The sequence below is a fragment of the Fonsecaea monophora genome (assembly GCF_001642475.1).
Source record: "Fonsecaea monophora strain CBS 269.37 chromosome Unknown Scaff4, whole genome shotgun sequence".
Taxonomy (NCBI): Eukaryota; Fungi; Ascomycota; class Eurotiomycetes; order Chaetothyriales; family Herpotrichiellaceae; genus Fonsecaea; species Fonsecaea monophora.
The window spans coordinates 521,159-546,688 of NW_019173935.1; the positions used below are offsets into that span (position 1 = coordinate 521,159).

At 52.7% G+C, this 25,530-nt stretch overlaps 10 protein-coding genes across 10 annotated transcripts; 4 read left to right on the forward strand and 6 right to left on the reverse strand.

The window, feature by feature from the left end:
* Positions 1-1,137: 1,137 nt before the first annotated feature.
* Positions 1,138-2,223, reverse strand: AYO21_01178 (hypothetical protein; the record flags this gene model as incomplete). The annotated part of the gene is made up of 1 exon (XM_022651162.1): positions 1,138-2,223. The coding sequence occupies one exon, from the start codon at positions 2,221-2,223 to the stop codon at positions 1,138-1,140; it is 1,086 nt and encodes a 361-aa protein (XP_022516640.1).
* Positions 2,224-2,994: 771 nt separating this feature from the next.
* On the reverse strand, positions 2,995-4,441 carry AYO21_01179 (hypothetical protein; the record flags this gene model as incomplete). Its single annotated transcript, XM_022651163.1, has 2 exons — positions 2,995-4,122; positions 4,223-4,441. The coding sequence occupies 2 exons, from the start codon at positions 4,439-4,441 to the stop codon at positions 2,995-2,997; spliced, it is 1,347 nt and encodes a 448-aa protein (XP_022516641.1).
* A 447-nt stretch (positions 4,442-4,888) lies between these two features.
* AYO21_01180 (hypothetical protein) lies at positions 4,889-6,334 on the reverse strand (the record flags this gene model as incomplete). Its single annotated transcript, XM_022651164.1, has 1 exon — positions 4,889-6,334. One exon carries the CDS (start codon positions 6,332-6,334, stop codon positions 4,889-4,891), a length of 1,446 nt encoding a protein of 481 aa, XP_022516642.1.
* A 263-nt stretch (positions 6,335-6,597) lies between these two features.
* Positions 6,598-8,672, reverse strand: AYO21_01181 (hypothetical protein; the record flags this gene model as incomplete). The annotated part of the gene is made up of 2 exons (XM_022651165.1): positions 6,598-8,554; positions 8,605-8,672. The coding sequence occupies 2 exons, from the start codon at positions 8,670-8,672 to the stop codon at positions 6,598-6,600; spliced, it is 2,025 nt and encodes a 674-aa protein (XP_022516643.1).
* A 2,508-nt stretch (positions 8,673-11,180) lies between these two features.
* AYO21_01182 (hypothetical protein) lies at positions 11,181-13,084 on the forward strand (the record flags this gene model as incomplete). The annotated part of the gene is made up of 5 exons (XM_022651166.1): positions 11,181-11,447; positions 11,510-11,767; positions 11,828-12,076; positions 12,132-12,438; positions 12,504-13,084. 5 exons carry the CDS (start codon positions 11,181-11,183, stop codon positions 13,082-13,084), a joined length of 1,662 nt encoding a protein of 553 aa, XP_022516644.1.
* Positions 13,085-14,032: 948 nt separating this feature from the next.
* AYO21_01183 (hypothetical protein) lies at positions 14,033-15,754 on the reverse strand (the record flags this gene model as incomplete). The annotated part of the gene is made up of 1 exon (XM_022651167.1): positions 14,033-15,754. One exon carries the CDS (start codon positions 15,752-15,754, stop codon positions 14,033-14,035), a length of 1,722 nt encoding a protein of 573 aa, XP_022516645.1.
* Positions 15,755-16,712: 958 nt separating this feature from the next.
* AYO21_01184 (hypothetical protein) lies at positions 16,713-18,491 on the forward strand (the record flags this gene model as incomplete). The annotated part of the gene is made up of 1 exon (XM_022651168.1): positions 16,713-18,491. One exon carries the CDS (start codon positions 16,713-16,715, stop codon positions 18,489-18,491), a length of 1,779 nt encoding a protein of 592 aa, XP_022516646.1.
* Positions 18,492-19,207: 716 nt separating this feature from the next.
* AYO21_01185 (hypothetical protein) lies at positions 19,208-19,786 on the reverse strand (the record flags this gene model as incomplete). The annotated part of the gene is made up of 1 exon (XM_022651169.1): positions 19,208-19,786. One exon carries the CDS (start codon positions 19,784-19,786, stop codon positions 19,208-19,210), a length of 579 nt encoding a protein of 192 aa, XP_022516647.1.
* A 476-nt stretch (positions 19,787-20,262) lies between these two features.
* AYO21_01186 (hypothetical protein) lies at positions 20,263-22,985 on the forward strand (the record flags this gene model as incomplete). The annotated part of the gene is made up of 3 exons (XM_022651170.1): positions 20,263-20,307; positions 20,503-20,883; positions 20,940-22,985. The coding sequence occupies 3 exons, from the start codon at positions 20,263-20,265 to the stop codon at positions 22,983-22,985; spliced, it is 2,472 nt and encodes an 823-aa protein (XP_022516648.1).
* Positions 22,986-23,618: 633 nt separating this feature from the next.
* AYO21_01187 (hypothetical protein) lies at positions 23,619-24,828 on the forward strand (the record flags this gene model as incomplete). Its single annotated transcript, XM_022651171.1, has 2 exons — positions 23,619-24,345; positions 24,437-24,828. The coding sequence occupies 2 exons, from the start codon at positions 23,619-23,621 to the stop codon at positions 24,826-24,828; spliced, it is 1,119 nt and encodes a 372-aa protein (XP_022516649.1).
* Between the last annotated feature and the right edge of the window lie 702 nt (positions 24,829-25,530).

A 25,530-nucleotide genomic window follows, 5' to 3' on the forward strand; every position in this document is an offset into this window, starting at 1 on the left:
TAGATGTCCTAATCACCGAGAAGCCCTAGCCAGTGGCACGACAGGGTTCGAGAGAAACTGGACTATAAGTATGAATGGTTTCGCGGTAGATCGCCAGACGAGGGTGAGAAATGTCGAAAAGAAGGATACCCAGGAGCCAGTCGGGGCAAAGAAGGTGTGGTCAACCAGAAGTCTGCGAAAGAGCCAGTTGGTCTCAGTTGCGGTGATGGTCAAGAGTTCTGGTCTTGGGATCGTGCGCCGAAGGAAGGACAATCGGATGGTGGAATCTAGGTAGGATGAGAGACAATAGTTGCCCCTGCAACATCGACGGTGAAATCAGGTTAAAAAAAAAGAGCGGGATATGATTATATGCAGTTCAGGTTGGAGTTCGTGTGGCGCAGGTGAGAAGATGGTAGTGATGGCAGTGGTGGTAGCGGTGGCACCAGGTGGCCGCGCTGCGTGAAAGGAAGGTGGGAAGAGAAGCGAGTCCGCAGGTTTGGGTGGCTGCATATGCGGGACACCATGACCTCCTTGACGACACCATGATCCTTCCCAAGAGATTTCCTCTCCCCCCCCCTGGTCTTCAAAAAGAGGACCCCCAGCAAGTCGGAAGCTGGCAAACTGGTGTCCTTCATCGTATTCTCTCGTTATTACTGGGCGCAAAATGATGCCTAACAAGCCAACTTCTCCACATGCAACCCTTGTTCAATAACTTCCCGTCACACACCAACGAACCTAGGCTAGTGAGGCACAGTTACAGCCTGCGAAAACTTCTCTGGTTCAAATCTTATATCTCGGGCTCTTCCATCATGACCACTCCAAGTCTGGACAATATGGGTAACACGGGCCCTACTGCTGTACTTCCTGACTGACATGGCCTTGAGCAGAAGTTGAAATCATGACCCCTCAGCCGCCCCCCTTTTTTACACCCGGGCCATATGCAAGATGACGAAAAGGCTTGATCGTGTAGGTGGCTTGATGGCGAACGATCTCGCTTGCTGGCGAGTTGGACACGCGGCCGGGGGGAGACAAACACGCGCCACTGACGGATCCTAAATTCCCATGCGCATCAAGATGCAATTGTTATGTCAGCCCCTGGGAATCCCATCCAAGGACCCAGCGCCACAGATAGGCAGGAGTTAAAGGGGGCTGAGGGGGTTAAGTCTCCAGAAGCACCAGCTGCTGTTTGCTGACCCTTAGAGCCTCCGCATTCAATGCATCAATCTCTGCTTCGACCAAGGGAATCCCCGACGCCAGTCTCGCCATCGCGGTAATTTGTTCGATCTCCCCTGGAAAGAATATCCGTTCTACCCCATCCATCTTCTCGCACCCCACAACCCTCTGGTACAGATAATCCATGCGCTGCTTGAACTCTTCCAAGCTCATGAACAAGTCAGGTTTAATGACAACGAAGAAATGCCCCGTGTCAGCGGGTCTACTGGGGTCGTACGGATTGGTCACATGGCCAGCAAATGCGCTGCCTGAGAGCACTCCTGAGAAGACGTCCATCATAATCGAGAGACCCGACCCCTTGGGCCCGCCCATGGGCAGCATGACACCTCCCAACGCTGCTTCGGGGTCGTCCGTCTGCCTTCCATCCTTATCTAACGCCCAGTCAAGAGGAATCTTTTCTCCGCGTCGCTTCGCCTTGTAGATCTTCCCTCTCGCAGCAACGCTGGGCGCCATGTCAAGAATAAATGGTGGCGCTTGCCCCGCAGGCGCACCGCAGGCAATGGGACTTACGCCCATGAGTTTCTCTCTTCCTCCCCAGACTGGTAGTGCCGGGCTTGAGTTTGTAAACACCAGACTCATCATTCCGGCGTCAATGGCCTGCTGTACGATCCAAGCAGACATTCCAAAGTGGTTGGAATGCTTGACACTGACCATGCCAATTCCGTACGTGCGGGCCATCTCGATCGCGTGCTCCATGCCCACATGTGCGCATAGGAATCCAAAAGCATTCCGGCCATCGACTTGACCGACCACAGGTGTGACCTGATTGAAAATGGGCTGGGCAGTGGGATCGAGCACTCCTTGTCGGACACGTTCCATGTACGATGGGATGCGGTTCATGCCATGAGTATCGACCCCGCGCAGATCAGCCTGGATCAGACAGTCGGCGATGATCTTTGCATTCTCTTCGGAGACGCCGTTGCCCTGAAGGACATCGGCGACGAATCGTCGAGCATTTTCTGCCGTCACATGGCGTTTACCTGGAGGCTCGTTTGTGGTTGCAGTAGCCATGTGCCTAGCGGGTGACACTGACTATGGTTATCCGGGAAGAGGCAGAAGAAGCGAATTGCTAGCGACTTGAGTCCGCGTTGCACAATTGCAGGTCTGGGCACCCAGGCAGCGCAGAATAGAAAAGCAGGTCAAACAGAAACCCTTGGGACTGATGTACGTTACATACATTTGTCGCATTTGCCTTGATGCACCTCCTCTTGGCGAACCGACGAGGCCCGCCCGGCCAAACCGGAGAGCAAGACCGACATGTTTGTTAGTCACTGAAGAGCGAAACCCGCCTTATGAGGCTCCTTGTCCCTATTGGAGAGCGCACGTTGGTGTCCATTCCCATCCCCATCCCCATCCCATCTTTTATTCCTCTGAGGGACACTGTGAAGCCGATAGGTGGGTAGATCGATGTGGGCGGTAGGCGGTAAAAATGGCGTGTACATATTTCGCCAGGCATTTTTATTCTTGTCTATTATTGACAAGTGTGGTAGGTTTGTATGGTGGCAAGGTGGTAGGGGTCGTTTCGGTACTGGTCCAATTTCATTAATACGTGGTAGACAGATAGCTAGTTGGGGAAATAGAGTTGGCTGAGTGGCTAGAGTCGTGTAGCTGGGTATACGTAGCCAGATACATATATAGCTGTGTAGAGCGTCATGGATATTAAATTCTGAAATATTATCGCTTTTGGTTTACATTCTCATTCCACATTCATCTCCCTGCCCCGTTTCTCTTCCAGTCTCACTCTTTCTTTTACTTAGTGTGTATGTATGTGATAGAGAGAGATCAGCTTACTTCCCTCGTCGCACCTCCTTCGCCCTCTTCGGCGCCAAAGCCGCCCCAGTCGTTGAACTCGCTGGAAAACTTGACCGCCGCCTTGAGGTAGTACCTGTCGTCGTCGCCGTGGCCGCCCCAGACCCGCTCGGCCTCGCGCATGGCGCGACACGCCTTGACAAAGTGCGCGTCAAACTTCCACTTGCTGTCGACGGCTTGACGGGTGACAAAGTCCCAGTCGCGGCCCTGTAGGTCCACGTCGGCGATGTTCGCGGTCCTGATGAGGGGGCGGAGCTGCGCGATGTAGATCGCGAGGGCGATCAGAAGCCACTCCTTCACCAAGGGGAGGTGGTGTTGGGGGTCGAGGAAGGGGATCAGGATCCTCACGGCGTGCGACGTCGTCAGGAGGTGCACGAGGAAAAAGTCCCAGCCGTGGCCGCCGACGCTGGGCCCGCTGGCGATGAGGAGCGCGGTCGCCAAAGCCTGGGACTGTGCAAAGTCCTTTGTCGGGTTGACAATCTGCCACGCGCGAAAGTGTTCGAGGAGGATCGAGGTCAAGCTAGGGTCGCTCAGGAGGTGTGTGAGGTTGTCCCCGCCGTAGTGGTCAAATACCCCGTCAAGGCGACTGTCGTTGTGGAGCCGGTCAAAGACCTCAAATAGGTTGTTCGTGGAGTAACTTGGCGAATTGGCAGTTTGTGCGGTTGACGTTGCTGTCGCAAACAGCTTTGCGAGCTTCTCGTCGTAGCACGTCGCCGCAAGCCCGAGAGCCTCCATCGCCACCTCGCGGCTATTCAGCTCGTACGCATACCCGAGATGGATTAAAGGATGGCCCAGCCCTGCAGTCAGGCAGTTGAAAATGGGCTCTGCGTTCGGCTCACCCTTCTTTGCACCCCCCCGCTCAAAGAGAAACTGTTCGACCACCCGTTTCCAGTCATAGCCGGCGAGCACCACTTGGTCTTCGAAAAAATCGACGAATGCACGTTGGTACTCACGTTTGCCCAGATAGTCGCGGTAGTCGTGGGGAGCGATCTCAGAGGGTGAATCAACCCAGTGCTCATGGCCTTCGTTTGTCGCAGCGTCCTCGTAGACGGCGTGTAAGTGGTCAGCGGACGACGACAAGAGGTATGCAGAGCCGAGAATCTATAAGGCCATATAGCGTGAGTAGTGTATTACGGTGGGAAAGCGAAAACGTGGAATGTTAGAAGTAGATAGATGACCCGGGGAAGATGGAAGCTCCTACATGAGGTGTGTGGTTGTGAAATCTCAAATGGTTGTACAGGATAGAAAAGTTGACATGGTTGAGTTTCAGCAGATGCTTTAGCGCACGTCCTCGCTTGTCTGTAGAGGTTTCGACGTCGTGCACCTCGACTGGAGGGATGGCGATGGCTTCCGCAGCTGAGGTTGAGCTCCGGCCAAGGCCGAGACCAAAGCGTGTGAGAGATGAGAATGACGAGAACATGTTGCAGTAATAGAGTGACTTGGACAGAAAGGCAGTCTCTACATGATGGACTCTTTCAATGGCGAACGAGAAATGGGTGGGAGGAGCAGGAGGAGAGAAGCAAGAGTGAAATGAGTGAAATAAATGACGATCCCAACATCATCGTCGCCACGACTTGCGCATCCTTCAAGTTGTTTCTGATTGGGTCCCCCGCATTTTGGCCTCAGGCACCAGTCCCACCATTAATAGAATGTAGCAAACACAGGCCATAGACATACACCGTCAATGCTACTCTCATACATAGCTTACCACTCATTCATCAGCGAGCGAGTCATCTATAAGCGTCATACAAGCCAACAACCCATCCATCACTTTCCATTTTGTTAGTGAGAAAACCCTCCATTCGATAGTCTACTCGTGTCAAAACGCAATCCTCTGGAAACTTCAACCTGTAATCCTTGCACACCGTCACAAGCCAGCAACCTCCTTCTTGATCTTGGGTTCAGACACGTCTCTAGCTGCTGTCGTTGAAGACGTCTGGACCTCGCCCTCATCATCCGAGTCGACTTCAATCACGTCGGGAATGGCTGCTGGCTGAACACTAATGTCTGCAGGCACAGCAGATCCGCTGGAGGAGACGTGGCTATCCGAAACTGTGACCGACGTTCTGGTGCTGGATACTCCACCGCTATGCTTTACCGTCACGCTCTCCGGTGGCGGTGGGCTTGTTGTTGTCGAGAGAGCAGGTGGCAGCCGACCATTGTTTTCTTCTGAATGCAACTCGACATTTGGTATATCGACCAGGCCTGATTCAGGGGCAATGCGTTGAGTTTTTCCTGGCAATGTCTGCAAAGAGGAGGTCTCTGGATACAATCTGTACAACGGCATGTTGAGCATGTCCTGATAAGAGGCAGCATAAGGATTCAGTATCATCTGGTCGCAAGCATCGTCAGTCGAAAGTGTCCCAGGGTTTGGACCAGGGCACTGGGTAGGCCATGGAAAAGGCGTCTGGCCGTACCCGTGACCACTGAATGAGTAGACGCCCCGCGGCAAGGTTTGTGATGTAGAAAAGGCGGATGTGTCGGCAGGAAATGAATGACTCTGCGCTGCGGTCGGTGCACTTTGCTGAGGGCCGAAGAAGGCGTTGATCGTTCGAGAAAGGGGATATGCGAATGAGACACTGTTGCGGCTTGTGGTAGGCAATGCCTCATCTTCCACCAGTGTCCCTGGCTCCTTCTTTACGACTGTGGTGCTGACCTCTGCTCCTCCACAGTGGCGTACAGGATCCTCGCGTTCTTGCTTGATGGTCGTGGTTGCCGTCTCAACATCATCGTGGTGTGGTGGCAAAGTCATGTTGGGCTCTGTCTTGATAAGAGGCGTTGGGTCGACATTCCGAGCAGGCACCCCAACCGGACCATGCGAGGCTTGTGGGGCTGGCTGCAGAGGAATGGCTGGTTGACCCCAAAATGCGCTCGGGAACGTTTGCACAGCATCTGCAGTGTACAAAGGATACCATGAATGCGCGTAGGAGTGCGGCTCGACCTTGAATCTCTTGGAATCAAGCTCTGGTTGCATGACCTGTTGACTTGCTGCTCGTTGGTCGGCTAGCCGCTCATTCTCTTCTTCCTCAAGAAGCCGCTTGTTCTTCGCTTTGGTCTTGGAAGACTTGTTGTCGGTAGTGTTGGAATTGTCCTTTTTCGGCTTTGGTGGTTTGACTTGGTTGGACGTGCCTTCAAACTGCGACTTCATGCGGCTGTACCTCATGCGGGCTGCGTGACCATTGGAGATACCAAGGCTGCCTGCGACATCATTCCAGTTGATCGATCTGAGGTCCAGCTGTTTGAGGATTGTGTAAAGGAACATCGGGGTCTGAGGGTCGGTTGCAAAGTTCTTGGTGCGTCGAGTTGAAGCCATGGTAACAGGGAGCTTTGGCAGATCGAAGGATGGAGGAGATATTACGGTTGACGAGATGTGAGTATGGTGGAACAGATTTGTAGAAACACGTATCCTCACGCTGTGGCCATGCTTTGTAGGCGCACGCTCACCAAAAGCAAACCGTCTCCAACCCCATCCCCGGCGCTTTGTTCAACCGCAGGGCCAAGCACTTTCAAACCCAGAGACATTGACAAACAAGTCGCATTGTGGGAGCCAGAGGCGCACATGTCAACCTGGGTGTCTCACAGTTTATTGTTGAACTGCAAGGCGCCGCTCATAGTGAAATCCTGGTCCTCCTGCTGTTCCCCGTGTATGACGTGCTCCCGCCCTCCTCTGGAAGTCCACCAAGCGACGCATGTTGCAGCACGCTCAACGTCCATCTCTCCATTGCTCAACGTCTCCCACAGTCGCTGTTGGCATTGTTTCCTTTGGATCGGATTTCCAACCTTGTGGAGGAGCTCCGCAGTCAGAGGCAGGCATTCGTCCAATAACGGTACCGGTAAGAAACTCAAGCAATCAATAATGGCAAGAAGCAAAACAGCCTTTTCTGACAAAGGGCGACTGTTCTCAATCGGAAGATCTGGATTGGGAGCAAGTGGATCTTCTGACGCATGATCCATACGCTCTCTTAGTAGATCTACAACAACGGCTTGCGTATGCGGCATAGATATGGCAAGAGCAGATGGTGGCGCTGCAAGACGGACGACAGATTTGATAGCTAACCGGAACTGACGAGGCGAAAGCGGCTTTGGAAAACTTTGGAGCAGTGTCTCGACGTAAAATGGAACGATTATCCCTGCAAGCTCTGCATTCTGAGGTGCAGCAAGGATGGCCAGCACAACACTGTGTGCAGCTTCAAAGATCTCTGCTAGCCGCGGGTCTCCTTGTGGATCGACATACGGCGTTGCGGCACAAAAGAGGAGGTCTTTATTGGTCTGTGGTGATAGTATCAAGGTGAAATGTTCGGCGGTGTTCAGGAAGAAGAGATCCTGGAGTCTGTCGAGCGGATGCGGAGGAATTCGACCCAGATCAGCCGGTCGGATTGAGTCCAGGAAATTCTCCGACTGCAGCGGGTATTGGCTCAGAATATCGATGGATGTGAAGTTGACAAAGATGTACTGTGAGGACGACGTGAGTCCGAACCGATGTGCTATGAAGTATGTGTCCCGCAAAATGTGCAAAGATTGCATGGCTATGCTTGGGCAATTCGAGTCCGACGCTAAAACCCTGTCACAGAGCAGTCTTCCTAGCACAGATCGAAGACTGATGACAATCGAGAACATTGTGTCTCTCAGTACCTGTAGGAGAACGGGAAAGGTTTTGGTAATAGTTTCCTGGTCCAAGCATTGAGCTTCTTCCTTAATGTCCACTTCGGATAACTTGTTCTGCCTCCACGAAGTGGCAAGAGTCCGTGAAAACTCGGCCAGCCTGTTGATGGCGAAGACGATCAGGGATCGGTCCTGGACGTTCTCGATGCTGTGAGCGACCAAGCGCGACAGAGGGCCAAGTGCGGATACCAGATTTCTCGATTTGATCTCTGTGACTTTGCGGAAAGACGTGGAATTGGCCGTCCAGTTGAATTTCTGCTCGGGCCCAGAAGACGGTCGGACATCGTAGTCGATCACTCCCAGCCAATATCCATGCTCTAGGCCCTCCCGAGAGAAGAAGGTCGCATCAATCAATATCGGCAGTAGTAGGTCGTAATTGATCTGTCGTTGATGGACTTCCGCAAGGAGAGGGAAAGTATGGTTCAAGACGAAAACGACAGCCAGCTCACAATTAGGCTCGGCATCTTTTTGTTCCAGGGCCAGGTTTGAGGCAAGCACCAGCGCAACCTCGAGTTTGTTCTTCAAGCCTGAGGCGAGTCCTTCAAAGTCCTTGGATCGGAATGCCAGGAGGAGCGCCCCAAGCAATAATGTATGCCTCCATCGGGGGGACTTGTCATTGGCCCCGTGTACAACAGCCGTCGTCCACTCCGTAACCGTGAGATTGCTTCGCGTATGTTCCTGAGCAAAGCTATTTTTATCTTCGATCAAGCGCAGCACCGCAGTGTAGAAGACGCTGAAAACCTGTCGACACCGGGCGACATCTGTCGGGGTCGGGTAGAGAATGTCATTCGACAGGAGCTGTGTCGTTAACAGGGTGATATTGAGAGGATTCGAGAGGCGTGACAGAAGGCCAGTAGCCACGGGTAGTAACCTGGAATCACTTAGCGAAACCCGAGTCGAACAAGATGTTGTATCGCTTACCGAGCGGCATCATCTGGATGACCTGAGGTCTGAAGTGACCTGAGTAATGTCGCGAGCGACCTGTCCATCACCTATAGAGGTTTAGTTGCACGGAAACATCTGCATTTGTTGTCGAAGACTGCAAACGACGGTCGATACACTCTGGTGGAAGCGCAGCTGCCAAAACAGCCGAGGTTGGATGAGAAAAGTCTTGGCACGGCAAGGCTGCGGAAGCGTGTCTCAACACTCATCGAGCAAATTCAGTCTCTTACCACAAAGCTTTCTGGATGCAATTCTCAGGCCATGGTCCAAATATATCCTGCTCGTTCAAGTTGCTGACATTGCGAGCTCAGTCGTCCCAATCGTCGACAATTGGAGTCGCCAATGCTGCGAACTTCCACAGATTTCGCATAACTCTGTTTCCCGAGGAGAGTCGCAATACTGGACTAACGAAGAGTTGGATCGACGGATACAAATCGTAGGTGCAGGCTGTATACCATGCTAGCCCCCGCATATGAGACCAGTTGGTAGGTTTTACGTTTCGAAAGGTCGAACCACAAATTTGGTCGTTGCTACTGCGGACAAGAGTTCTCTATGTTTCCCTATACTCGAGACACTTGGACGAATCCAGTCAATCCTTTCGTTCCCAGGCTGAGCGAATCCTTGGTTCATTCCCATTCCATCAAATCAACCAATGTCGCTCATAACTCAATTATCTGTGTGAATCTCAGACTTCTCTCAAGTGGCGTCGACACAAGAAGCATCCAGCCCCCTGAACATTACTTACACAACCACACTGTCGCTCTTCTCAGCAACCAACGTATTCCACGTTGAGAAGATTGTAAGGGACTTGGTAAGCAACCTCACCTGTGGAATCAAAGATGTCTGCCACACACTCGAGTGCTATAGCCAAAGAAGTATTTGGCATATGCTCCGTGCAGTCCGTGCAACCATCGTCCTCTTGCTGAATAGCTACGAGGACATCAAGCTCTGGCTTGTTGGCATTAGTACTAACAAACAGGGATTCAAATCGAAGAAAACCACAGCTTCGCATCGTCCGAGCCCAGCAAACAATAGTGGTGGCTCTTCGGCTCTTCATCATGCCGACGAAGCGGCAGCGTCGATCACCTGCAAGAGGCACCCAGGAGGTAGAAAGACAAGCTTATATTTACACTCCGGTGGCGCCCGGTGGACCAGACCTTATCCAGACTTGCTTCATGTGCACCTCGTATTAAACCCAAATTACCTCAGCGGACGGAGATATAAACTTAAACCTTACTTTGGTTGCAACAGAACCTGAGAGATGTCAACAATCGGTGTGCTCGCAGCCTTCGATGTAGCGTCTTGGGTGGGCAAGTGGTTGAGCATGCCTTGGGTCTTCAGAGGACCTGTCATTCAGTGTAAGCATTACCCTTTAGAGGCCGTGTGAATTTTTGCACGGTGATCCTTCTTTGAATCCTGCCGCTCACGTTCAACCAGTTTCAAGAAGACACATCTTCGAACCAGTGTCCTAGCCTGTCATGCACACTTCCGCTTTGAACACGGCAAAGGCTTCTCACCTGGTGCACCATGTGAGATTGTCCCCGAAGTTAGCTCGCCTGGCAAAAGTACGCAAATCAACCCCGCATTGGCTGCTCCCACATTCCAAAGTCCCCATGTTCGCGATAAAAAGGACCGAAGGTGGCGGCGGTATGGGGAACGCTAATGCAACATGGGTTTGCTCGGTTCGCCCTGTTTTGCCATATACCACGAGGTAGTCCTTTGTGCCTCAAGAGGCTCTCCTCATAAAATAACTGTGGAATCCTCGAAGGAAGGCTGTCAAGGATCCAAAGAGAATGATCTCTCCGAGGAGCGCCTACGGCTGGACAATTCCGAGAGAGAAACAAAAAGCGACATCGGAGAGCCCAACAACGGCCAGACGGATAAGACTTGCGGAAGGCTCACAAGCTTCTCGTAGCCTCTTAAGGCTTGTAGGTCTCCGTATCGCTGAGGCATGAGGATGGATACACCTGGATTCGCCGCTTCCATTACTTCAACCATTCCCCACAGCCGCCTCTCACACTTTCTGCCCCTTCATCAGGTGATGACTGGGCCGTTGTAGGTTCTCTGCAAACAGTTATTGTACCGGCATGTCATTGAGGAGTAGGCGCTTCGCTTAGACCTCGAACAACTATGTGGACTGGTGACTGGCCTACAAGGAAGAGGTGACTGCATGTTACGTTGCACTCTCTGGTGGTATTCCACCACAACCAGATCGTCCTGTCCATTTCCTATTGGGGAATAGAGTGACACAATGACCTCCTCCAACACCCCGTCCACCAAACGAGTGCTCTATGTGGCAGGTCGGTCTCACTGGCAGCGAGCAATTAGACAGGATCTCGCGTGGCGGTATTGCCCACCGGGGGAGCTCCAACCGTGAGGCTCACAATGTACCACCACCGGAATTTGGATGGATATGGCGAAAGTCACACCGGAGGGATTGCCTCCAAGTCAAGTGGGCAAGGGAGTCTTAAGACCCAACTCGCCTTTCCCTTCGACCTCTGATCTTTGTCCCTCTACCACATTGTCCCAGTGGTATAGCGAGCAGCATTCTCGAAATGTCGTCGGATAGCGACAAGTCAAAGGGGGAGTTGCACCAGGGTCCTCAGAGCGATGTCCTTCACTCCGAGGTCCTGGATGAGCCCAAGGGCGAGTTGCACTCGAGCGAGAAGTCTGACCTTGATCATGCTGAGGTCTTGGTCAACCCGGATCTAATGAGCGATGCCGTCGATGGCGAGGTCCGTGAACATGGCATGACCATGTGGGCGGCGGTCAAGCAGCACCCCTGGGCATGTCTATATGCATTTATCATGTGCTTCACCATTGTGAGTCCAGTCGCAAGATCTCAACTCTCAAAGGTAGAGCTGACAGCAGATGCCTCCTTCAGGTCATGGAAGCATTCGACATGTTTCTGAACGGCAACTTTGTTGCGCTTCCCGTCTTCCAACGAAGATTCGGCGTCTTACTCAAGGACGGCGGCTATGCTATCCCAACAAGATGGCAGAGCGCCCTCTTCCAATCTGGCCAATGCGGTGCTTTCGTCGGCGTCTTCCTGGCTGGACCTGTTACCAATCGTCTCGGCTACCGCTGGACCACCATCTTGGCCCTGGTGCTGATGAATGCCACTATTTTCATTTCGTTCTTTGTGAGTTATCACGAACGCCTTACTAAGCTTATCCACTGACCACATCTACTTGATGATTAGGCCGACTCTCTCACGGTTCTTACGGTTGGACAGGCACTGGAAGGCGTCCCTTGGGGATTCTTCATTGCGAACTCGCCCGCCTACGCCAGCGAGATTGTGCCCCTCGTCCTTCGAGGCGCTTGCACGGCCAGTCTGCAGATGGCTTGGTCTGTTGGTCAAATCATTGTCGCCGCAGCCACCTATGGCTACAATAAGCGAAACGACCAGTGGGCCTGGCGAGTGCCTCTCGCCTTGCAGTGGATCTTCCCTGTGAGCTCCTCCTTTATAATTTTAGGACTAGAGCAGAACTCGCTGACTCTTCCAGACACCGCTATTGATTCTCATCTTCCTCGGCCCGGAATCACCTTGGTGGCTTGTTCGTCGTGGCCGCAAGCAGGAGGCTCTGCGCTCCATCAAGCGCCTGGGTACGAAATCCACCGAGCATGCTGAACAAACACTCGCGATGATGGAACGGACTGTGGAAATCGAATTGCGCCAGGGCGGCACTCCTACGCTCCTCGACCTTTTCAAAGGCACGGATCTGAGACGTACGACCATTATCTGCCTGATGTACGCGTCGCAGAACTTTGCGGGTAACCTGATTGCCAACCAAGCGACCTTTTTCTTTGAACGTAAGTATCTCCTCTTTCTTCGTGACAGAAGCATAGCGACAATAGCTAACTCCTCCCGTTTGTAGAGGCCGGAATCTCGACCAATCGTGCCTTTGAGCTCAATCTGATCAACTCGTGTCTCCAATTCTGCGCCAACGCGGGCTCGTGGTTCCTCACGGCCTGGTTCGGCCGCCGAACCATCTACCTCTGGGGCACGGCGGTCAACATTACGCTACTTTTCGTGCTGGGCATCTGCGCGTCGGTGTCGCAGAGCAGCGCGACCAACTACGCCCAGGCGGTGCTGGGGATCCTCATCTCGTTCGTCTTCGCCGGCTGCATGGGCCCCATCTCGTACACCATCATCGCCGAGACGTCGTCGGTCCGCCTGCGGGCCTTGAGCACCGGTGTCGGCCGCGCCGCCTACTACGTCGCCGAGATCCCCATGATCTACCTCGCCTCGAAGATGCTCAACCCCACGGGCTGGAACCTCGCAGGCAAGTGCGGCTACGTCTGGGGCGGCACCGCCTGCGTCTGCTGGGTCATGGCCTTCTTCTTCCTCCCGGAGCTCAAGCACCGCTCGTACCGCGAGAGCGATATCTTGTTCAACCGCAAGATTCCTGCCCGGAAGTTCAAGTCTACCGTCATTGACGTCAAGGACAATGAGTGATGGCGAAGCGAAGCATGGTTTGTGGACGATGTGAGAATGTGAGATTTTCCAAGGGAGGTGGAACGAAAACACAGTGTGGACTCTCCCCAGGATGGCAATGGACCTGTAGTCCCTCTTCATGGATTCAAAGTAGGCACGGATTTCGGTGGTGGTGGGAGAATCACGATGCAGAAGTATCTCGTGGCGGGTGCTATGTCGGGGTTAAATACCTAGGCATGCTTCTTAAATGGATGAGAGATCTGGAAATGAAGTCAAGAGTGATCTACAGAGCATACATACACACACATGACTCTCTAGAGATTTAAAAGTGTGAAGTGTGAATACCAGGCCCAAATACATTCAATCCTTGTTTGCTTGCTTACTTACTTACTTGCGTTCTTTGTTTTGACCTCTCAATATGACCTGCCTGCCTACATTTGATCTGAGCTGATCTGATCCGATCCGAGATTCCAAGTGTCAAAGACCATGAAACTACTTTCTTGTAAGGACATACCGAAAACATCGCTCGCTCGCTTGCCTGCCCGCCCACCCTCGCCATCATCCTTTCCTTTCTTTCCCTTCCCCCCTTGCGCGTTTATACGTTCGCACATTCGCGTTCTAGAACTGGCACTCGCGCCGGCTCCGGCTCGGCGGCAGTGAAACCTCGGTTGGTCACTTCCCATCATATCCCATCCCATCCCATTCCATTCGTTCCATTATCCATATCATGATAATATATCGATCGTGTACCACGGTTCTTTGTTCTTCCAACATAGCATATCATATCATATCATATCATCCTATCCCGTCCCGTCCCATATTATATTCCTCGCGTCAAACGAGACTTGAAACCTACTAAGAAAAAAAAAGAAAAGGTGGGGGGAATAAAAGCAAATAGTCAGAGTAGGCTGGCGGCCAGTCGAGTCGAGTTCGTTCGGGTCTGGCTCGCTCACTTAACTCATTCCCTTATCACAAGGTCATGTCCATGTCCATGTCGCTGTCTCGCTCGGCGTCAAAGTCATAGTCTTCGTCGAATTCGGGCCCGTCGGGGTCTTCGACAGGCGTGGGATGGTCCGCCGGTAACCACTCGGATATATCGGAGTAGGCATCTAGGTTGTCGTCGTCGTCGGCGGCGGCGGCGGCTGCGTCGGCAGTGGCGTCAGTGGCAGTGGCAGAAGCGTCAAGATCCCTCGTCCTCCCCTCCGAGCCACAGAATAGCTTCCAACGCCGGCGTGCAAAAGGGTTCGTGCCGCCACGCTTAACAAAGTCGAGGACGGCACCGCTTGACACGCGCGCCGGAACCTGCACCCTGTCCATGTGTTGCGTGTCCTCTCCCAAGTCTCGATTGTCGTGGTCCCAAGGGCTGACCAGCTCAAGCGAGTCGAGCGTAAAATCCGGGTTTGACGACCACTTCTCGACCACGTCCTCCCACCGGCCCCGCAGGTACGGTCTTCTCAGAACCAGATGTCTCAGTCTCGGCTGCATGAACAGCCACGCGCAGATCTGGTCGGCGGTAAAGTCGGCTTCCTCGAGCACCAACGTGTCGAGGTGCGGAAACGAGACAAAGGGCAAGACGTTGTCTCGACCACGGTCGGCGTCACCGAAAGGGATCCCCACGTGCGTGGGCTCTCCATATGAGGTGCCGAGCGTAGAGGGGAGGCTGAAGGCGTATGACATGAAGCAGAGCTCGAGCCGTCTCAGGTTCGACGCCCGGGCGAGGGCTGTGGCCAGGACTTGGGCATGGGGGATCGCATTCAGTGGGGACAGGGTTCTCACCTCGAGGCAGAGGCAGAGGACGGTCAGGTTACGAAAGCCGTGTTCGAGGTTCTCGGTATCGGGTCCCAGATCCTGCACAAAGACGCCGCGCTGGAGGAATAGATTGCTGTTTCGTCGGATTTCGAGGTGTTGGATACCAGTGTCCAGCGTTGGGTCACTCAAAGCACGCCAGGCGCCCATGAACCCATGCGACGGCCAGTGCCGCACGTCGGGTTGGAGCCAGGACCTGACACCATAGTCTGGCAGGGGGAAGACTTGCCTGAGGCGTTTCAAAGCGCCCATTTGTTCCAAGCATGAAGAATCCAGTGCGAGGCAGTCAACCTCAGTCTCGGCCTCGACACAGATGACTCGGCGGAGATTGGGGAGGCGTTGAAAAATCTCGCGAAAGAATCCATAGAGGAAATGGTGCTTTTGAGAGTGCGCCGTATCGGCGTACATGCCTCTGACTGCAGATATCATGTCTCGGATGTCGTCGTCACTGGGTCTTTGCTCCGCCTCAGCCAATGCGGTATCGCCTTCGTCCAGACCCGACGCCTCCGAGTCTTCTCCTGTGTAGTCGATGGCCAGTTTCTTGCGTTTGGCAACGAACTCAGCGATCATGCTGGTCATGCCCTCGTTCGTGTGCAGTCTATATGCTAGAGGGGTTTCTGGCTGGTTCCACGGCTCGTCATCGACATTGATGTCGAAGTTGAACTCCTGGTACCGAAGCTCCTCGACGGCCTGACAAAGTGTAGGGTGATGACTGATGTCGACGAGTCGGTGTAGTGTAAGATACGAGACATGGATGGTTCGAAACAAGACAGGCCCAACTTTGCTGGCCAGGGCCCTGTTGACGAGGCGGACAGCCTGAAGATGGTCCCGGTCCAAGAAGAAGAGGACGTGCACCAAGACCTCGAGTGGGAACTGATTCAACATGTTTTCTGGACCCACAAACACATACACACACAGAGAGAGAGAGCACACGAGTATAGAAAGGGGGGGAAAAGAAGGAAAGAAATTAATGATTCCAATCCACCAATTTATATGAAGCTGGACCAGGCTGAGATAGGCTAGATCTTCGACTGCGACAGGTAGGCAGCAGTCACATCAGGCGACCAAGAGAGTCGGTCGAGCTTCAATCAGCTGCCTTTTTGTTGTCTAGTCCGGACCTGTCAACCAAAGGGCCCCCGGGGCCCATTGAGGCCAATGGCTGGAATAGTTTCATGATATTTCAATTGTGGTTGGAACGACATTGGTGGACAGCCAATCATGGACTCGGGTTATGTACAAAGTCTGGAGAGAAACGTGGAGGAAGTCAAGTCACTCACATGAATGACAATCGTTCCATTGATGCAAAGAGAGACTCACTTTCACCAACCCTACAGTTTTTTTGTTACAAAGGAAAGGAGAGTTCATGTCACTATTCTCGAGCTGGAATCACCTTTTATTATCACCGAGAACTGGACACTGAATATGCTTTTTACACGGCCAAACTCTCGGACAAACTCAGAAATTCACAATTCCCTCTAAACGCTCTCTCCACACAACCATCCCGCAGATTGTACATATCACGGGTTGCGATGGATGGTTGTATCCACACAGCCTAGAACACCAGCGCATATACTTCCCGTTTGCAACGCTTTGATATCTTTCTGGCAGAGTTTCGCCGAATGCTACGCTCATCACCATCTCATTTTGCCCTCAGATGAACCTCACCTAAAACTGATCTAGAAGGCGGTCCGTCATTCTTGATGGCCTTGTTGCCCAGGTGGAAACCTCCTTAAATAAGGGACTTGCTGTGTGATCTCCCTGGCACGGACGCTCACACTAACAACTCACATTCACTTTTCCAGAAGTCTGTACCGTCTCTCATTAAACCGCTCGGATCATAATAATGTCGGCGTCAAAGCCCAACTGGTGGAAAGCCAGCACCTGTTACCAAATCTGGCCGGCTTCATACAAGGACAGCAATGGTGATGGAATCGGTGATATCCCCGGGATCATCAGTACATTGCCATACCTGCAAGATCTCGGGGTGGAGACAATATGGCTCTCGCCCATGTACGACTCACCCCAAAAGGACATGGGTTACGACATCTCCAACTACGAGGACGTCTATCCCGCCTACGGGACACTGGCCGACATGGACCGGCTGATCAAGGAGTGCCACGACCGCGGGATGAAGTTGATCCTCGACCTGGTCATCAACCACACCAGTGACCAGCATGTCTGGTTCCAGGAGTCGCGCAAGAGCAGGACCAACAGGTACGCCGATTGGTATGTCTGGCGGGATCCGAAAATCGTCAACGGCAAGAGACAGCCCCCGAGCAACTGGCGGTCCATCTTCGGCGGCAGCGCATGGGAGTATTGTGAAGAGCGGGACCAGTATTACCTGCACCTGTTTGTCAAGGAGCAGCCGGATCTGAACTGGGAGAACGAGGAGACGCGCAAGGCCATCTACAAATCCGCCATCGAGTTCTGGCTCGACAGGGGCATCGACGGGTTCCGCGTGGACGCCTGCAACCTGTACTCCAAGGACACGTCGTTCCCGGACGCAGTGACGAAACTGCACGGGGAGGAATTCCAGCCGGCCGAAGAATTTTACATCAATGGCCCTCGCATGCACGAATGGTTCCGGGAACAACGTCAACAGGTCCTCAACAAGTACGGCGACATCTTGATCGTCGGCGAACTCCCCGGCACCGAGGCGGCAGAGGTGCTGAAATACGTGTCGGCCGAGGCGCGTGAGCTGAGCTGTGTCTTTGATTTCGACGTGGTCAACCTGGGCACGCCAAATGGAGGAGGTGGCAAGAAGCACCACACTGTCCGGCACACGTTGCCCCAGTTCAAAGAGGCCATCCGCAAGGTGCAGCGGCTGACCGAGGGCACCGACGCTTGGACGACGGTTTTCCTAGAAAACCACGACCAGGGTCGCAGCCTGACACGGTTCGCCACGGACAAGCCACAGTGGCGGGAGAAGGCGGCCAAGATGCTGGCGGTGCTGATGTGCACGCTGACGGGTACGCTGTTCATCTACCAGGGCCAGGAGATCGGCATGTATAACCACCCGGAGCACTGGGGCGTCGAGGAACTGCGGGACATTGATTCGCTCAACGCCTACAACGACGTCAAGACCCGGCACCACGACGACCCGCTCTGGCTGAAGAAGGCCATGAAGGGCCTGCAGCTGGTCGGCCGCGACAACGCCCGCCTGCCTGTGCAGTGGGACGCGACGGCCAACGCGGGCTTCACCACGGCCAAGAAACCCTGGATCCGCGTGCACGACGACTACGAGGCCGTCAACGTCGCCGCGCAGCGCCGCGACCCCAGCTCGGTCCTCTCCTTCTGGAAGGCCATGATCAAGCTGCGCCGCCGCCACGCCGACCTCACCGTCTTCGGCCGCGACTTTCACGTCTGGGACCCCTACGACCAGGACGTCTTCACCTTCACAAAGACCCACCCGGACGGCGACCGCAAGTTGCTCGTCTTCCTGAACTTTTCCGACGATACCCAGCCTTTGCATTATCCGCCCGGTTTGGGCCTGGATGGCGCCGCCGTCACCAAGGAGCTGTTGGTCAGCAATCTCGCACAGGGCGATGAGGTCGGCAAGTACCTGACTCCCTGGGAGGCGAGGGTGTATCTGGTCCGGGAGGGGGTGGTTAATGGCCATTAGAGAGATCGTGACCCTGTCTGTTCTGTACATAGTGAGAGAGTACTAACACAATCCGTCCTGGGTGTGCTAGAGCGATAAGGAAAACATATGCTGGCGTTGGAGATTCCACAGGTTGCTTGATTCGGTGCGTTGGCTGGGACAAAATATCGTTGGAGCGGTAGAGACATGGACTTCAGAAATCAATGATATTATCACTTTTGAATAGACGTCTATCATACCCAAACAAATGTTGTACATGGTTTCGCGCGAGACAGTCTTGGCTGATGACGAGGTTCCTCCAGGCGAAGGGAAATCTCCAAATGCAACAAGAACTGCTCAATATATAGTACAATGCCACGCCAGCTGGAATAGCCCTTGCACATCCCGAATGGTAATAGAGTGACAGGGTTCGAGTTCGGCCGACAAGCTCGCCTGAATACTTGGTGAGCCGGATGCTGAACGGTAGAGCGGAGTTGGCTGCAGTCGGTGTTTCCTGATCTCGATAAGAATATTGCTATCTCCTCCGATTCTGGTGAGAACAGGATTGGACGCAAGAGAGCCTGATGTTCTGACGAGTTGAAGTTGAGGCCACGGACCCTTGAGCTGAGTTGTAAAAGGCTGCTATCACAGCTAAACCTCGACACCGGAAATTTGATCGTGTTTCGTGAACTTGTTGACATGGTGGTGCACAGAGATCATCCACGTGCGTTCCGTGGCTGTTTGTGTCGATTTCAGTCTCAAACCTGTTGGCCCCCCTGCTTTTCCTCGATCGGTGTGTGCACAGACTCAGTCCCATCCTCCCAAAACTCAAGATCCTCCTCGCCCTCGTTGCCCACCAGTTCACCCGGTCGGATGCCTAATCTCCCTTTCTTCAACAGTTTGCTGAAATCTTCGCCTGCGGCCGCTTTCTTTCTCAATATGTCTTCAAGTGTCGAGCTCTTGTCCAAGAAAATTTTGAGGTGGTCGGCAATAACGTGCCGCCCTTTGCACGAGGGGCACGTAACCAGAACCGTTCCGCGGTGGTAGCCATGTTTAGTGATGCGATGTGTGGATCTGTAGAGACAGGGCTTGCAGGTAAAGCTCAGTTCGTAGGAAGGCTCATCTCGCCCTTCGGCCGGCTGTTCTTTGGCTCCGGGCACAGCTAATGACGAGTTGTGTCGATTGATCGGTGAAAAATGGCGACGAGATGGAGTTGACTGTCGCCATGCTAGTGGACTTCTCGACGCGAGCGATGGAAGCCGCGCGGAATTTCTGATCGACTGGAACGCGAAGAGGCTGCCTGCCGCCCTCGGCACAGCATGAGATATCGATCGCATGCTGCCTCAAACCTGAGAAATGTGAATGGAGAAGAAGATGGCACTTTTGAGTACCTCGTAGTGAAGGCAATTCTCCGATGACGAAGGTTTTCTCCGGGAAAAGGTCACCCAAAGGTCTTTTGATTTTCCGATCCGTCTCCGGCCATTTTAGGGCGGCGTGCCACCTCGTAACGCCTTGCTCCAGCACAGTGGCGTCCAGGCGGCTGAAGGAACACAGCGACTACAATTACCAGCGAAAGGTCCCTTCCCCCCCCCTCATTCTCTTGGTCCATGCATCGGCCTGGCAAGGTATTTGAGAGCAAGACTAGACCGTCATCTTCAGAGCCTGTCAACTTCCTTGACCGTCGCGAGACTTCACTTCTCCAAAAACCCTCTCCACCACCTGCTCCTGCTCCTCAACTCAACATCAGCTCAGCCTTCTGGAAAAAACGCAACCTCAAGGGCTGCCTTAGTGCAGGCAATGTGTCCTGCCCATCATGTTGGCTAAGAAAGGTGGCTCAAAGATCAAAGCCCCGAGAAGAGTACGTGCCTTGCCTCTGAGACTGTCTCGCAGACTGCGGTTTCGGTGAAGTTTGCAACCGCCTTTGTTCGTTCCCTGAGCCTACGACATATCACTTCAACCTGCCTCGATTTCCCGCAGCATATCGACTGTCGCGATCCTGCACAATGCCAGTCTATCTTCTTCCCTGTCACGTGCTAATATGTCTTCTTGTTAGGGTCTGGCAAAAGACGATGTCGACTTCGACTCAACATGGAACACTTTATCTACCGCTTTCCACGAGATTTTTGCCAAAAATGCCTCTAAACTCTCGTTTGAAGAACTCTTCCGCAATGCATACAAGCTAGTCTTGAAGAAAAAGCAGGATATGCTGTACGACAGGGTTGCGGAGTTGATATCGTTATGGCTGTGGAACAATGTGCGAACGAAGATACACAGTCTGGTAACACCTGCACTCTTAGCAGATCGCATGGACAGACACGCCGCCATATCGGAAGAGAGCAGAGTCGCTGGTGAGAGGTATATTAGAGCTCTCAAGGATGCCTTTGCCGACCATCAACTCTGCATGGGGATGATCACCGACGTTCTGATGTACATGGTAAGTGTCTCGAATATTTCTCTGATGCGCTGATACGATGCTTATAACCGACACAGGACCGCATGTATGCCCAAGATAAGAAGAGACCACCAATTTTTTCCGCCTCGATGACGCTGTTTCGGATGAGGGTTCTAGAGAGTACTTTGGAAACTGAACCGCCACTCACTGTCCTCGGTCTATTGAACACTGTTCTACTTGATATGATCAAGTCTGAACGCAAAGGTGAAATCATTGATCGACCGTTGGTTCGTGCTTGTTGCTACATGTTGGAGGGCGTCTACGACTCGTACAGGGATGAAGAATCCAGCAAACTATACCTCACGTCATTCGAGCCTCTGTTCCTGCAAGCGAGTCGAGAGTTCTATACGGCCGAAGGCCAAACTTTGTTGGTCGAGGCCGACGCAAGTTCGTTTTGCACCCACGCAAGGAAACGTTTGGCCGAAGAACAAGAGCGTTGCCAGCAGACCATCTCCCAACTTACAGAACATAAAATCAAAGCTGTCGTGGAAACGGAGCTCATTTCTGCTCATATTCGCGAAGTCATCAACATGGAAGGCACTGGGGTGCAGAGCATGCTGGACAATGACAAAATTCAAGATCTTGCCAATGTGTACGAACTCGTTAGCAGAGTGGACCCGCGGAAGACTGCGCTGAAGGATGTGGTCAAGAAGCGAGTGATAGAGCTCGGCACGGACATCAACAAGGTTGCAAATGTCATTGGTGAAGCCGCACCCGCAGCGAAGGCCACGCAGAAAGCCGGTTCTGACAGCAAAGGCATACAACAGGAGAAGGTGCTGAATCAACAGACCCATGCCGCCATCATGTGGGTAGATCAGGTCCTCATGCTGCAGGCAAAGTTTGACAAAATCTGGAAAGAAGCATTCCAGAAAGATACAATCCTAGAGAAAGCTCTACAGAACTCATTCCAGGATTTCATCAATATCAACGACCGAAGCGCAGAACATCTATCTCTTTTCCTCGATGAGTATCTGAAACGGGGTGGAAAGGACAAGAGTGACAAGGAGGTGGACATAGTTCTCGAAGACGGCATTTTGCTTTTGCAATACCTTGCAAACAAGGACACGTTCGAGACATACTATAAGAGGCACATGGCGAAGCGTCTCCTGATGAAGAAATCAGTCAGTCGAGAAATGGAACGCGAGATGCTCTCAAAGATGAAGATGAAAATTGGGAACCAGTTCACCCAGAAGCTGGAAGGTCTCATTAGAGATACGGAGACGTCAGATGATCTCAACATCAAATACAAGAAATACGTTGACAAGCTCGGCGACCGCGATCCCAAACGTGTGGAGCTGGAATGCAGAGTCTTGACCACGACTATTTGGCCCTTCGAAACGCTCAGCAAGCCCGATGAAAACGCTGCCAAGACCGAATGCAAGTTTCCAGCTCCGGTTGAACAGGTGCGGCAGAGATTTGAGAGATTCTACCTGGATAGGCATACTGGGAGAAAGTTGACCTGGATGCCCAGTCTCGGCGATGCCGACATGAGAGCTACATTCACGAACGGTGGGAAAACGCGGCGATACGAACTCAATGTCTCGACCTATGCAATGATTATTCTCATGCTCTTCAACGATCTTGCACCAGGGGAATGTTATACCTTTGAGCAAATCATGGCTGAAACCAATATTCCCAAGCCTGAGCTCGTGCGGAACCTCCAGTCACTATCGTTGGTAACTAAATGGAAGGTTCTTCGCAAAGAGCCTATGACGAAAGACATCAAGCCATCAGACAAATTTTACTTCAATGAAGATTTCACCAGCCAGTTTCTCAAGATCAAAGTGAGCGTGGTCGCGGGAGGCGGGGCTAACCGGGTCGAGAGCTCGGAAGAACGTCGTGCGACTCAGAAGCGGACAGAAGAGGAGCGCGGGATTGTCATCGACGCTGCGATTGTTCGGATCATGAAGTCGCGCAAGACTGTGACGCATGCACAGCTGATGACGGAGACTCTGGCACAGGTCTCGTCGCGTTTCCAGCCCGATGTCAATATGATTAAGAAGAAGATTGAATCGCTGATAGAGAAGGAGTACATGGAGAGGGGGCCTGACCCGGCAAAGCCTTCCTACATCTACCTGGCTTGAGAGGCACGAATTTCCGAAGCGTTCACGTTCAGCATGTCGGCTTTTGAAGATGGCGCTTACAAGGGCAGGATCATGTTGGAGGAAGTATGACTTTTATGATGGCATGATAGCAAACGACTTACGCAGGGAGCATCCAAAGATGGAATGGGACAAACACCGGCATGGCGTATGGTCGACCAGGTATCGTCCGTCTCTTCGACCTCGAGTGGGGAGCGGACAGGAGCTTTTCTGGCGGAGTTTTGGAAGAGCTCGACATGTTGTCGCCCCTGCGCATCGTACAGCGAACTCACCGCAAACATTACAATACAGTGCCATGAACCACATGAAATTCCTCCCAGGACCAGTGAGTGGATTCTGATGGAGATAGACCCATTTTCCGTGTTGTTAATCTTGATTGTTCTAGCGTGACTGACGTGGCGTTATTCCCCAGGTCACTTGCGAAGAGAGAATGTCTAGAACAAAGAACAAAGAACACCTACTTGGTCTCACAGGCACTTCACCTCTTCCTCCACACCGCCTTTTATCTTTCACTTCCAAGCTTCCAACCTTCTCAGTCAGATCCCATCGATACGCCCATCTCTCTCTCTCTCTTCTTCGGCTCGACTCGGCTTGTCAACCTCGTTGCTACAGACGATGTCAACGGCGTCTCCAGACTTCAACTCTTCCTACCCTTCTCGCTGGTCTTGGTATCTTCCAGGGAGCCAGAAACCCAGTTACGACTCCCTTGGCGATGTTCTTTTGATCCTGAACCGACGAATCACTCCATCTGCACTCGGCCATGACGCGGGAACAGAACCCAACAAGAAGGATGAACATGAAGGCATGCGGCCTGAAGGCCTTGATCGGCCATCCAGTGAAGGATCACTCATAGAGTCACCGGTGCCCTGCGGGACTCAAGAGATCGAAGCCAAAGTGTCGTCCAAACATCTCTCGATGGCTTCACGGGTTTTTCGCGCCATGTTCGATGGTAAATTTCAGGAAAGCGTCGTGCCAGGATGCAATCAATTGTCCAGAGTACCACTGCCCGAAGACGATGCTGATGCTATGATGGTCTTGCTGGGAATCATACATGGACTGAACAGGAGCGTCCCTCGTACAATCGACTATGCGTTGTTCTTTGCGATTGTGGTTCTGATTGACAAGTACGAGCTTCAAGAGGTTACAGGAGTGTACACAGATCTCTGGTTCCCAAGTCTATGGCCGCATCGTGACACTTCGACTCCACATATTGCCGACTGGATCTACATCTGCTGGGTTCTCAAGAGACCGCCGGAATACAATGAGCTTACGAGAAAAGCCATCTTCGCGTGTCATTCTCGCTTTGACGACAACGGACTCCCATTGCCACCGGCAATTTCGAGTAAGGATAACCTCCGTCGATGTCGTTTCCAAAAAAAACTAACCGTGCGTGCATAAAGGCGAGATCGAATCCTGTAGACTTTCGGCCATAGAAGACCTGCTCACCTACCTGAACAAGACCCTTGAAACATATCAGGGCGAAATACAGCAATGCTCACAAAACACAAATTGTGACGCCCTCGTCCTCGGTGACCTTGTCAGGAAACTGAAGGCCAAGGGTCTTTATCCTGTTCCCCAAGCTGCGGCTCTGGACGTGTCTCTCTGGGAGCTTTTTTCTCAATTGCTGGAATTGGCAGTCTCCACGTTGTGTGAGATACAATCGCCGCCACATACACAGTCATCCTTTGGCATCGCCCCCGCTCCGCCAGTTTGCGGTATCGAGAAAAGTCTTAAAGAGAAAATATTCCGGCTCCGGGGCGGAGTGGCAGGTCTGACATTGCCTATCTACACTCCATCCAATCTTTGGACAGGGAACAAAAAATAGCGCTGGACCATTTAAGGGCCCTCCGGACAAGTACGGTCCATTAGAATTCGGAGTGTGGGTGGCTGGAGTAAGAGGAATGCAGTCTGGGAACGGCACGCGGGATGACTTCGTGCTCCTCTCTGGGCCTTCGTATGGAAAACCTCGACACTTCTTCGACTCCGCTGTCTTGTGTGGGATGGATGGTATTGTCTCACTTCCTCCATCCGAAAGACCGCCCACAACTCAAGTGATTTTCTTTCGGTGGCGTCATCGCTCGAAAAGTTACCCAGCTTCCCCAACGAAGTCGGAATACCATCTCAAAGGGTCTAACTATCAGGTGCCCTACGAGCGAGCATACCCGGTAAACTTTGAGGGGAGAACCAAGACGCCGTCTACGATCCGGGCGCTTCAGAAGAGACACGGCAGGAGCGAAAAGGGAGGGAAAGGTCACGTTCCGGAATATCACACCTGACAAGACAAGAAGGAATGCTGGGCCTGGTTGCACGGTCACTATGTCTTCGCACGGCAGACACCGCTTTGAGTCTGTACGTATGTATGTCTGTATGTACGGAAAAATGGAAAGTGAATCATAATACGAGCTTTCCCTGGCCGCTTGTAACTCTCTAGATGCTGGATGCGAAAGATGTCTATCGAACTCCAACAAGCCGTGAGTCTCGGGTGATGAAAGTGATAAACTACCCTCTGCATCGTATCCACTCGTCT